Source organism: Microcebus murinus, chromosome 20 (assembly GCF_040939455.1).
Source record: "Microcebus murinus isolate Inina chromosome 20, M.murinus_Inina_mat1.0, whole genome shotgun sequence".
Classification (NCBI taxonomy): Eukaryota; Metazoa; Chordata; class Mammalia; order Primates; family Cheirogaleidae; genus Microcebus; species Microcebus murinus.
In genome coordinates, this window is record NC_134123.1 from 27,174,675 (window position 1) to 27,186,684 (window position 12,010).

The 12,010-nt window shown below is 46.6% G+C and overlaps 1 protein-coding gene across 1 annotated transcript in view; it reads left to right on the forward strand.

Annotated features, from left to right (window-relative positions):
- VAT1L (vesicle amine transport 1 like) overlaps nucleotides 1-7,178 on the forward strand; it is a 78,816-nt gene extending 71,638 nt beyond the window's left edge. The window contains exons 8-10 of the mRNA XM_012749328.3: nucleotides 1,438-1,541; nucleotides 1,953-2,008; nucleotides 6,309-7,178. Coding sequence (XP_012604782.2) covers nucleotides 1,438-1,541; nucleotides 1,953-2,008; nucleotides 6,309-6,581 — 433 coding nt within the window. The 3' untranslated portion in view covers nucleotides 6,582-7,178. The remainder of the gene's footprint in view (nucleotides 1-1,437; nucleotides 1,542-1,952; nucleotides 2,009-6,308) is intronic.
- The last annotated feature ends 4,832 nt before the right edge of the window (nucleotides 7,179-12,010 follow it).

A 12,010-nucleotide genomic window follows, 5' to 3' on the forward strand; every position in this document is an offset into this window, starting at 1 on the left:
CTACAAAGATGCAAGGGTGAGCAAGATGAGCATGTCCCTGGGACCTGAAGTGTCCAAACTAGTGGGGACAGTTAAATGAGCAATTGCAAGACAACAGTGGGGTTAGCACGAGGTGGGGGGTACAGGGCACCAGGGAGCACAGGTGAGCACCGTCTAAATGAAAGCCGAAAGAATATGCATGAGCTGCTTCCAGGCTGTGCAAATTTTATGAAGCAGATGTTGTCCTTATTTTTCAGAGGTGGGAGGCAAGGTGCAGCTTGGTTATAAGTAAGTGTCACGCAGACACACACATGGCCAGACTCAACCCCAGCTGGTTCCGGTTGCAGAGTTTGTGGTCTTTCTAGCACCCACACTCACTGTCGGAAAGGCAGCAGGGGTGGCGTGCCCCTGGGCCAGAGAGGAAGCCAGGCTGCCGTGTCCAAGCCCTCTGTGAGAAGCCTACTGTGTGCCAGGCACTCTGAAGCCATCTCCTGCAGTGACAGTTAAAGCTGTGGTACAGATGAGTTTTCAGCAGGAGAAACCGCGTGAAGGGCCAAGGACCCGCTGGATATGCAAGTCGCAGTGCAGGGGAGTGCGGGTCTTGGCAAGGTCCAAGGGTGTCTCTCCCAGTACTGGCTCTGCCGGAACCTACCCCCACTCAAGAGAAGTCCTTCCCTGTCCCATGTGGGTAGGAAGAAGAGAGACCATGTTCACAGTCAAGGGACTAAGGGAACACAGGAAGGACAGACACGAAGGTCTTGAATCAGCAACTCCAAAATATCTTGCTGCTGAGTGAGACTCCCCAAGCTTGGGCTATGTGTGTTGGCTTTTTAAATCCGCAGAGATTTATGTCAGCAGGAGACAGTGCCCATAGGAACTGCTGCATGGAGCCTCCACTCCCACCCTCTCTGCTTTGTGTAATTATTATACGTACCTATGTGGCAGGGTGGACACCCCCAGAAAGTGGAGCGGGGAGGAAAGAGAATGGTCCTTGTGCCTTTGCAAGTGACTGTCATGATTATTTCACTAAAAAGGACTGCAGTGGTGCTTTTCCACATGAGCGTGAACCAGGCAGAGCTAGTCCCATGGCTGCTGATGGAACCTGGGACATCTTAAATAGACCCAACTGAGTCCGATTCAGTATGGTCCATTTGCGGGGCTTGCAATGATGGAGTGGGGGTGGTAGAGTGCTTTTCCATCTTGAAGCTCTTGCCTGAAGGAACATGTTCACTTCTCTACCCGCCAAATTCTCAACAGCCTCCAGCTCTGGGAAATTCCTGTAGATGGACCCAGGAGGAAACTCTATCTCCTGGGCTCCTGCCCCCCCTATTTCTTGCTGCTCCTGGAGCTCTCCCATTTCCTACTTCTTGGTAGTCAAACAATATGGCACGGAATGGAAATGGATCAATAGTTTGGTTCCTGAGAGGTGACAGGCTTTGGCTTTGTGTTCTCGTGTAGGATCTCTGCTGAAGGTGTGGACATCGTTTTAGATTGCCTCTGCGGGGACAACACCGGGAAAGGTCTCAGTCTTCTCAAACCCCTGGGAACCTACATTTTATATGGTGAGTGCTCAAGGACCGCAGGGATGCGGTTAGTGGCAGGGAATGTTGCATGTGTGTCTTTAGACAGAGGCTCTAAAAAGTGAAATGTGTTGCTATGCTGGGGAAGTGGGTTTAGGGGTGTTTAATGTTTTCTGTAATATTTCTATTGCTGCGAGTTGTCAAATAACAGGTGTGCCTACCACTCTATATTGTGTCATTTCAAGTGGGATCCAATGAGGCCCAGCCAATGTGGTCACTAATATGAGTAGAACCATTAAAGGACTTGATCCACAGGAAGTGGCCCAGGTGGAAAATATTAAATTTGTTTTCAAGTTCTTGCCAGTTCTGGACCAAACCATTGCCACTATTTTTTTAAGCAAGAGATGTTGGTTTTCGTTAGCGTGGCTTGATTTGGGAATCTTCCATTTGCAGGTTCATCCAACATGGTAACTGGAGAGACCAAGAGCTTCTTTAGCTTTGCAAAATCAGTAAGTATCTGTGCACGTCTGATGTACATATTGGGGTACTGCTTGGATTTGCATGTCATGAGCCCTTCCCCCCACTCAGTCACAAGACACTGACCTAATCTTTTTTATCCTTCATTTGCATCACTCAGTGTCAATAAAGCCCACCTTCCTGCGCTGCTCACTGCTCATGGGGGCTGGACCAGGACTTTGGGCTACTTCTGTCCCATATACAAAGCAGAGTGGCAGGAGTGTCAGCAAAACTCAAGAGAGCTTCATTTTGATTTCAGCACAGATGGCTCATGTGTTGGTGTTTTTGATCATGAATCAAAAATGAACTTGGCCTTAGTAATATTTATCTGCTCCATAGAGAGGCCAGCCTTTCAGTTTGGCCACATTCTGACCAGGTCCCTGGGGGGACTTGAGACTTCTCTATGTCCCATCCCACTGAGTGGGAGCTATGAATGGGGACTCTATGACTTTAACAAGCTCATGGGGTGATTTTTAGACACAGACAGGTTTGTGAACCCCTGTGTTAGGTGATCACGCTGTGAATGTGGTCACTACTTCTCTGCTATTGAGAAGCCACATGCCTGGGCATTTACCCCACCGCAAACTGACTCATATCTTTATTCCCATCTGGAGCTGCCCTGGCTAGAATTAAATGAATGTGGGCTTGAGCTTTGGTTTTTACCCCACCCACCTCAACAGGGGATTGCTGCTTCTCAAAAGTGCCTGTTGCTTACCCCTCTGCGCTTGGCCTCCTTTGAAGGTGGTTCAGCATTGACTGATCTGCACGCTTGACAAGCATTTTCCCAGCACCTGCTATTTGTGGCACTGCGCCAGGTCCTGGGATATCACAGGGAATGGGATAAGTGTATTTTTTAAAAAATTTTAGCAAAGTTTTTTTGTTGCGAGACAGGGTTCACTCTGTTTTCCCAGCTAGAGTGCCATGGCGTCAGCTTAGCTCACAGCAACCTGGAACTCCTGGGCTTAGGCAATCCTCCTGCCTCAGCCTCCCAAGTAGCTGGGACTACAGATGCACATCATTGTGCCTGGCTAATTTTTTCTACTTTTAGTTACACAGCTAATTAAGATAGGTACACTTTTGATGTTTGTGGCCCTTATATTCTAATGGGAAAGAGAAACCCAAAATAAGAAAGACATACTAATAACGTAGTTGCCCATAGCTATGGAACCTCTGAAGTGGGCTAAAACAGGGTGCTAAAAAATAGAAAACAGTGGGATAGGGTGGAGGAACTTAGAATAGGGTGGTCAGGGGAATCCATGGTGAGGGGTTAGAATTCATTCTAAGTATTCATATGCCCCTGAAGTGCCGATACTGGCTGCTTGAAACTTCACCCCCAAACATTCCCTGACTCTGAACGGATCACGCTCCCTGCACTTGTGAGAGTCGAATCAAAGGGACTCTCTTTGCGTGTGAGCTTTAAGGCCTGGGTCAAGGATCATCTCGACTGCAGAGTCTACAGAGGAGCAAGACTGGAGCCTAACGACAGATGCAGTCTGGAGTATCTCCCCTGAAGACGGGCTTCGTGCCACTCACAGCTGTTCTGGGCTGTGGCTGCTGGCAGACTGCTGTGGGTAACCACGCTGATCCCAAATCACGCACAATTGTATCATAAAAGTGTTTTCCCTTTCTCCCCCTCAATGCACAATCCCAACACATAGCGTTAACGAAGCAATTGCAGTGAATTCCAAGCTCAGCGAAGGCATTCATCAAAGACAGCCAGTGTGGCGACTGAGATTCTCTGCCCGAAACAGGGGTGCCCATTACCAGAACGCTTTGTAGCTGGGGGTCCAGAGGGAAGATGTTCCCTTTCAGAGGCCTGGTCAAAAACTAGTCGGTCGGTTAGAAGAAAACTGAAGAAAGGGGATGCCAAGAAATGGAATGATGACTGATCTGGAAGGTTCTAGAAAACAATTTTTTTTTTCAGTACACTCAAGAAAGACTTAGAAATTAAAGGTGTATTGGAATCGTACATAGATTTTTTTTTTCACTTATCTGTATTACTTTTGTTTCATCTTAAAGCTGCTGCAGAACTTGTACTTCACTCTTTGTCAAACATGCCATCGGCTTCGAGCCGCAGAGATGATGACACTAAGGGGAAGTTAACATTTAGGGAGCAGTCTGAATCCAAATCGGAGCTCTTCTTCACTCACTCAAAAACATCCCTTTCAAATTAAAATAATAAAAATGGCTTATGTTTATACATCACCTTGGACATGACACTGTTCTAAGCATCTTTTATGCATTAACACATTTACTCCTCACATCCCCCCTCCCAATGAGGTACAGTGAGGCAACTGAGCACAGAGATGTTAGGTGACTTGCCTAAAGTCACACAGCTAGTGAGTGACAGAGGTGGGATTCAAAACCAGGCATTCGGCTCTAGAACTCTCTTAACTACAACTGTGCAGCAATTGTGGATTCAGCAAGCATTCATTCCATAAACACACATTTAGGCGTCACAGATACACTGGGAATCAAGTTGTTAATTATTTTTTTACTTTTGTTTTGTGCCAGGAACCCCATGGTCAAATGCATGGCTGTTCTCGAGCCAGCCCCCAGGCCTTTACTAAATGTACTTTAGTAAAGAATTTTGTGTATGAACTTTATCGTTGTTTTCAACTCATCTTTCCCACACTTATTTTCCTGAGTTTCCCAATTTAAAACAAACACATAAACAAAAGCTTTCACTTTGAGGAGGCGTTTTGATTCTCTTTGGAAAGAGACAGGATATATATATATATATATATATATATATATACATATATATATATACATATGCACATCAATAACATAAACATCATAACCCTTAGTGCCCATCACATTCCTTTTGGCATTCTATATTGAGACTGAGATCAAACATTTTACCTCTTAGAACCCTTCAGGAATTGGAAGTTTGAATTTCTAATCTATAACCAGCACCAAAGGAAAAGCAATTAAATCAGAACAAAGCAAAAAAAAAAAAAAAATCAGAACAAAGCAATTGGCTAACCAGTTCCATAGGTTGCCAATGGATTCTTTACTTATCTTGGTGTCTGAAGGTGGGGGATGAGAGGCTGGAAAAGGGACAACCACATTTACCGGCTGGGTGTCTTCCACCCAGGGCTTCTCAACCTTAGTGCTGTTGATAACTTGGGCTGGATAATTCTTTGTTGTGGAGCTTGTCCCTAGAGTTGTAGGATGTTTAGCAGCATCTCTGCCAGTAGGGGCATTGACCCCCTTCAGTCATCTCAACCAAAAATATCCCCAGACATTACCAAATGTCCTCTGGGGGGCACAACTGCCCCCAGTTGAGAACCACTGGTTCAGTCCCAACACTTTGGCTTCATTACTCCTTCATGCTGTTCCTTCCTTCTAAATTACCCTTCCTTTCCCTTCTTTGTCTGTTGGATCCCTGCTCACCTTTCTGGGTTTAGCCTGGCCATTATCTATTCTCTCCCCAGGAAAGCTGCTCCTGCAGTCAGCGTGGCCACCTCCCTCCACTGTGCCCCCACCACACTTGGTAAACGTCTCTGCCATCCTAACCCTTCACCAACCCGTCCCCACCACCACCGTTCGCCAAGTGCTCTATGCTTCACTCTCCCAGAAACATCAGAGGCCATATCCTGCCACGGGGGTCAGTTGAGAAAAATGAAGCCCAGAGAACACTAGGGAGTTCATGGTAGAGCCAGGATTCAACTCCAGAGCCGACCATCCTGTGTTTCAACTACATGTGGCCTTTTAGTCATTGGTTTTGGGCTGTCCCCCCTACCTAGACCCCGCGCTTCTCACAAGCATCACTGTGTGTTGTTTCCTGCACACTTGCAGCAGTGTCTAGTGAAATAGATGCTTTAAAAAATACACCACCAAAGCCTGGCGCGGTGGCTCACGTGCTGTAATCCTGGCATGCTGGGAGGCCAAGGCGAGAAGGTCATTTGAGCTCGGGAGTTCGAGACCAGCCTGAGCAAGAATGAGACCCCATCTCTACTAATAGTAAAAATTAGCTGGGCATGCCTGTAGTCTCAGCTACTCAGGAGGCTGAGGCAAGAGGATCGCTTTAGCCCAGGAGTTTGAGGTTGCTGTGAGCTAGGCTGATGCCACGGCACTCTAGCCTGGGCAACGGGAGTGAAACCCTGTCTCAAAAGCAAAAAAAAAAAAAAAAAAAAAAAAAAAACCCACCACCAAGAGCTACCCCTCGGCCAGCTGGAATCTGCTCAGCTGTGGCCCCACACTCCCTGGACAGCCGACAACGTTGGCGATGCTGCCAACACAGCCCACTGTTGGGTCCCTCTAACGCAGCGCCATCTCTCCTTGCAGTGGTGGCAGGTGGAGAAAGTGAACCCCATCAAGCTGTACGAAGAGAACAAAGTCATCGCGGGCTTTTCCCTGTTAAATCTGCTCTTCAAACAGGGCCGGGCAGGCCTCATTCGAGGAGTGGTGGACAAACTCCTAGGGCTCTACAACCAGAAGAAGATCAAGCCGGTGGTGGACTCCTTGTGGGCTCTGGAGGAGGTAAGAACGGCGCTCAGCAAATCGCCTCTTCTTTTTAACCCAGGCAGGTGGGGGCAGCCAGATACAATCCTTTACTAAATGATTTTTCCCCCAGATTTATTTGTTTTAAATGAAGGTCCTAAAAATCATTTTCCCATAATATAGTACTTTGGAGTGCTGGAGTACTAGAGTACTCCAAAGAGTACTTTCTTACTAAAGAAAGGTTTAAGTTCCTTAGTGGCTCTCAAACCATGTGCCTCACCACACCATTTGTGCTAGGATCCCTTCCCAGGGAGGCCACCAAGTTTTGATGGATGTGTACAATTCCTTGTCTTGGAGAGTGTGGACATTGTTGCAGTACCATGTATATACTGCTGCCTTGGGAGTATACAAGAGATCACAAAATGGCTCAGAGCTAAAAGGATTTCTGTGCTAAGCCTGATACTTTGAGCCCTTGTGAGGTACCAGCTATCGTGATGGGCTTTGGAATGATTGCTGAATTGTTGGATCCAGTGTCAGATTGAGTCTTTTTGTTAAGGAATCCACCGAAAGTCTTAGTATGTGAAAGCATTCCTTGATCTTGAAAAAAATTAAGAACCCCTAATGTAGCCTTGAAGCATGAGCTGCTTGTATTGGTTCATACGAGACTGGCTAGGAGGAGGCAAGGGTCTAGAAAAATCCTCCAGGACCAAGAAATGTTTGGGCATTTGGGAACACAACTCCTTTCTCCTTAACTCATGAGGAGAAAGGAAGAGCTGTGTGGCCTGGGTTTCAAGAGGCATTTCTGCCGGGCACGGTAGCTCACGCCTGTAATCCTAGCACTCTGGGAGGCTGAGGTGGGTGGATCGCTCACGGTCAGGAGTTCAAAACCAGCCTGAGCAAGAGCGAGAGGGTCAAACTGTTTCTAATAAAATGAGACGCTCGGCCGGGCGCGGTGGCTCACGCCTGTAATCCTAGCACTCTGGGAGGCTGAGGCCGGCGGATTGCTCGAGGTCAGGAGGTCGAAACCAGCCTGAGCAAGAGCGAGACCCCGTCTCTACTATAAATAGAAAGAAATTAATTGGCCAACTAATATATATAGAAAAAATTAGCCGGGCATGGTGGCGCATGCCTGTAGTCCCAGCTACTCGGGAGGCTGAGGCAGGAGGATTGCTTGAGCCCAGGAGTTTGAGGTTGCTGTGAGTTAGGCTGACGCCATGGCACTCACTCTAGCCTGGGCAACAAAGCGAGACTCTGTCTCAAAAAAATAGAGGCATTTCATGAAAAACAAATTTTCTAAGTCAGAATTTTGAAACCCTTGGCATGGCGGAGCAATAAAGCCCTCATTTTAAGATACGCAGAAAAGGTTTTTTGTTTGTTTGCCTTGTATTTTGATGAGTCAGATGCCTTATAGTAGGAGTACTTTTTTGTGTTTTGGGGAGTCACAGACAACTTTAAAAAATCTAACAAGCACTAAGATCTATGGGACAGATAGCAGGGAGTGCTTCTGGCAAGAGGGCTGTTGCTATTCGCCTAATGGACTAAGGTGGCTCAAATCCAATGGTTTCTCTAAAAACAGAAATCCTCCCAAAAAAGGCTCTTTTGGGGGGTCACTATATAATCAAATACAACTGGTCCTGGATCTATGGACCAGGAATGTGCCTATATTACATATGTCTCTGTAATACCGCAGTGTCATGGATGGTCTTAAAACCCCAACTACCAAAAAAACCTCGTTTCTTGTGAAAAAAATAAAGGCATACACAGTACAGAAATTCCTAAATTAACCAAAAACATAAGAAGAAAATAAACAGCCAGTGCACATTCCAGGGAAGAATAACATCAAGAACGTTTTGGTTTGCTTCCTTCCAGCCTTTTTTCTATTGCAGACGCTCACCATAACTCAATTTATTGCTAAATCAAATCTGATCATCGTGCATGCTTTCTGCTGTGTCACTGCTAATAGACCTTGCCTATTGCTATAATTTTCTTGAAAACGTTTGTAATGAGTTAAGACATCCATATGGTACTCACTGTGGCATCTCAGTGGAAAAGGGCAGGGTTGGGCTACATGGTTCCTCGGTTCTCAAGGGTTGAGGAAGAGAGGAAACTGGGAATAGGCAAGACCGGGGCTGAGAAGAGGACCTTCCCCATGGGGCAGAGAAGGGGACCTATGCTTGAACTCAGTGCCCAAAGGAACCCAACAAATCAGTAGCATTTCAGCAAGCATTGAAGTCCAAGCGGGAGTCCAGTGAGTTCTAGTTCGAGTACATGAAATCGCTCTTTGACCACAATGGTAACTGAATCACCAAGTATTTATTGAACAACTACTATGTGCCCAGTACTGTGCAGATGCTAGAGATACAATGGTGAACAAAAGGCAAGATCTCAAGACTTCATTGTAGCTTATGGTCAGAAGACAGGGAAGGGACAGAAAATACTGATGTCAACAAAGATAAGCAGGGCAATTGCCAACTGTGGTAAGTTCATGGAAGAAAATAAATGAGGGTGTATGTTGGTGAGTAAGTGGAGGCAGGGGACTTAGTTTCTACAAAGCAGTGTTTTCCAGTCTCTTTTTAATGGTTGTCCCCATAAGGAGCCTCTTTAGACATGATTTTGCCTAATCAACTTCCCCATGAAATTTAATATCATATATGTGTATGTGTCTATGTGTGCGTGTGTGTATTTATGTCCTCAATGTATATCTGGTGCTTTCATGCATTAAATGAGTAATATTGAGGATTTCTCAAAGCCAGGAGTTTTAGACCAGCCTGGGCAATATAGCAAGATCCTGTCTCTATAAAAAAAAAAAAAAATTAAAAACTTAGCCAGGCATGCTGGCACATACCTGTAGTCTCACCTGTTTGAGAGGCTGAACCAGGAGGATCACTTGAGCCCAGCAGTTCGAGGCTTTGGTGAGCTATAATGATGCCAATTGCACTCCAGCCTGGGCAACAGAGCAAGAAGACCCTGTCTCTAATTAAAAAAAAAAAAAGAAGAATATTTTAAGTCTTTCAAGAACCAATTTTCACCCCTTTGGGGTGATACCATGCTCATTGACATTGCATGCTATAGAGTTACTTTAAAGAAGGAAGGTTTCTCTGAGTAAGTGTCATTTGAGTTGGGACATGAAGTAGGCAAAGAATATTCAAAGCAGAGAGACCCTCAAAAACAAAGGGATGAGGAAAGATCGTGGTGAATTCCAGGGATGGGTTGCTGTGAGCCAAGGAGGGAATGATGCAAGGCGAGTCTGAATAGCTCAGCAAGGGCCAGATGGAAATTTGGATTTCATTCCAAGTACCATGGGGGGCTGCCATAGGGTCAGAGTCAGGAGGTGCCGCATCCTGGCCCCCAGGGCATTGTCCACCAGGGAAGAAGCTGAAATTGCTGTTCAGGGTCATAGGCAACTACAGAGGTCTGATATTCAAGGAAGATCTGAATCCAGCTAAGGAATGGGAAAGGCTAAATTACAGATCAGGAGGCCTCATAGCGGGGAAGCTCAGTCCTGGTTAGGAAGGGTCTGACCAGGCACAGCTGGTGTATGGAAGGCAGCAAGACGAATTCCCAACCTTCACGCATGCTGGAGTTGCCAGGGCTGGCTCAAGGACCGAGTCCACTGAGGATGCCGTGCAAAGGGACCCAGCACTGGGACCCACTGGAGGTGGGAAAACCAGGGCTGGCAGCTTGCTTGACTGAGGCATGGGCCACGTGCAAGCAAGTCAGGCACTTTACCTCAAAAACGCTTCCCGAGTCCACACGCTTCCTTCTGTCTCCACGCCCAGTGCTGATGTCCCTCCTGCAAGGAGTCTCCTGCCTGGCCCCTCACTTCCATCTCGCCCCTGTCCAGGGCAACCTGCCCAGCGGCCAGAGCTGATTTAGCAATACCTGAGCCAGTTCACGTTCCACCTTGCTTAACATCCTCCCCTGGCTTCCTCCTGAGCCTGACATGCCGTCCAGGTGCCTTCCCCAAGGCTATAAACCCTGCCCCCTCTGACCCGTGCCCATCTCATCATCCTCACTCTGTCCACCTGACATCCTCCATCCCAGCTTCAGCTGAGCGCATGTTTCTGATCCGGAACCCGCCCCCCTAGCCTTCCAGGTCTTTAGCCTCTAAGCCTGTTGCTGCTTCTATGTTGGACACTCGTCCTCCCAATTTTTGCCAATCTCCATCCTTCTCATCATTCATGTCACAGCTTCAATATGACCTATGCAGAGAAACCTTCCCCAAACCCCACTAGCATCTCTCTCCCCTTGCCCTGTTTGATATGCTCCATTGTACCTCTCACTGGCTGAAATGATCTTGTTCTTTACTTTGTCAACGTGTTTAGACTCTTGCCTCCCTTCCCTAGAACATAACCCCTCTGTGAGGAAAGACTAGGCTGTGTTGTCTAGACCCCCGTGCCTGGCACAGAGGAGGCGTCAATACGTACATATTACGTGAGTGAATTAACGAATCCACCGACACACAGAGATGTGACTAATTGGATATTTTCTATGCTTAACAATAAATATTTGTTGAATGAATACATGCATGAATGAACTGGCTGTACTAAAAAAAAAAAGATATTACTTTAAGACAGGGTTACTAAAAAAAAAAAAAAAAAAGCAAGAGTTCTCAACCTGGGCATGAATGACATTTGAGAGTGAATAATTCTTTGTTTTGGGGGTTGCCCCATGCATTGTAGGATGGTTCACAGCAGCCCTGGCTTCTGCCCAGTAGCTGTCAGTAGCATCTCCCTTATCATCAGCCGTGGCAATAAAAAATGTCTCCAGAAGTTGGAAAATATCCCCTGGGTGGGACAAGAGTGCGGGACAAAATCACCCCTCATTGAGAACCGCTGCTTTCAAAATAAGCCACGATGCATGGCTAACACAGTCACCAGCAAGAGAAAGGAGTGTTAGGGCCCAGTGGCAGGCTCGTCTTCCGTGGAGAGGAGACAGACGGCTGCTGCCTGTTTGCCAACAAAAGCATCCGCGGCCAGGCATCAGTAACACCCACCCACTTTCTGAGGGTTTTCTGAAATATTTGCAGACATCTGTTTAGAGCTGCAGTTGGAGCAAATCTGGCTATTTATCAAGCCCATGCAGCTCTCTGGGCTGGGAGAGAGGACAGCACGCTTATTACTTGCGAACCTCAGAAGGGTGATATAATGATTTTTTTCCCCTCCCCTTTGGTAAACAGTTGCACAAAATTGCTTTTCAGGCCAGCTCTATAACTCCATCTGTGGACTAGAAAGCCAACAGGGACTAAAAGAAAATTTTCTTGGGCTCTCTGAGCCCTCAAACTAGAAGATTTAATAATATCAGGAATGATTAAGGTTTCTTTTTAGCCATCTGTCTCTGACTTTATTGTCAGAGATTTAATTTAACACACAAAGCAGAGTGGGTCCACTGCAGCCTCAGGTTTGCTTCCAGACACAAATTGTGCAGCAGTACATTAAGTTGGGGAAAAAGTTAACCTCTTCAAACAGTTCAGAGGTGGGAAAGGGATGAAAACATACTTGCATTTGTCAACCAAGCGGCAATAACGTTGAGCACCTACTATGTGC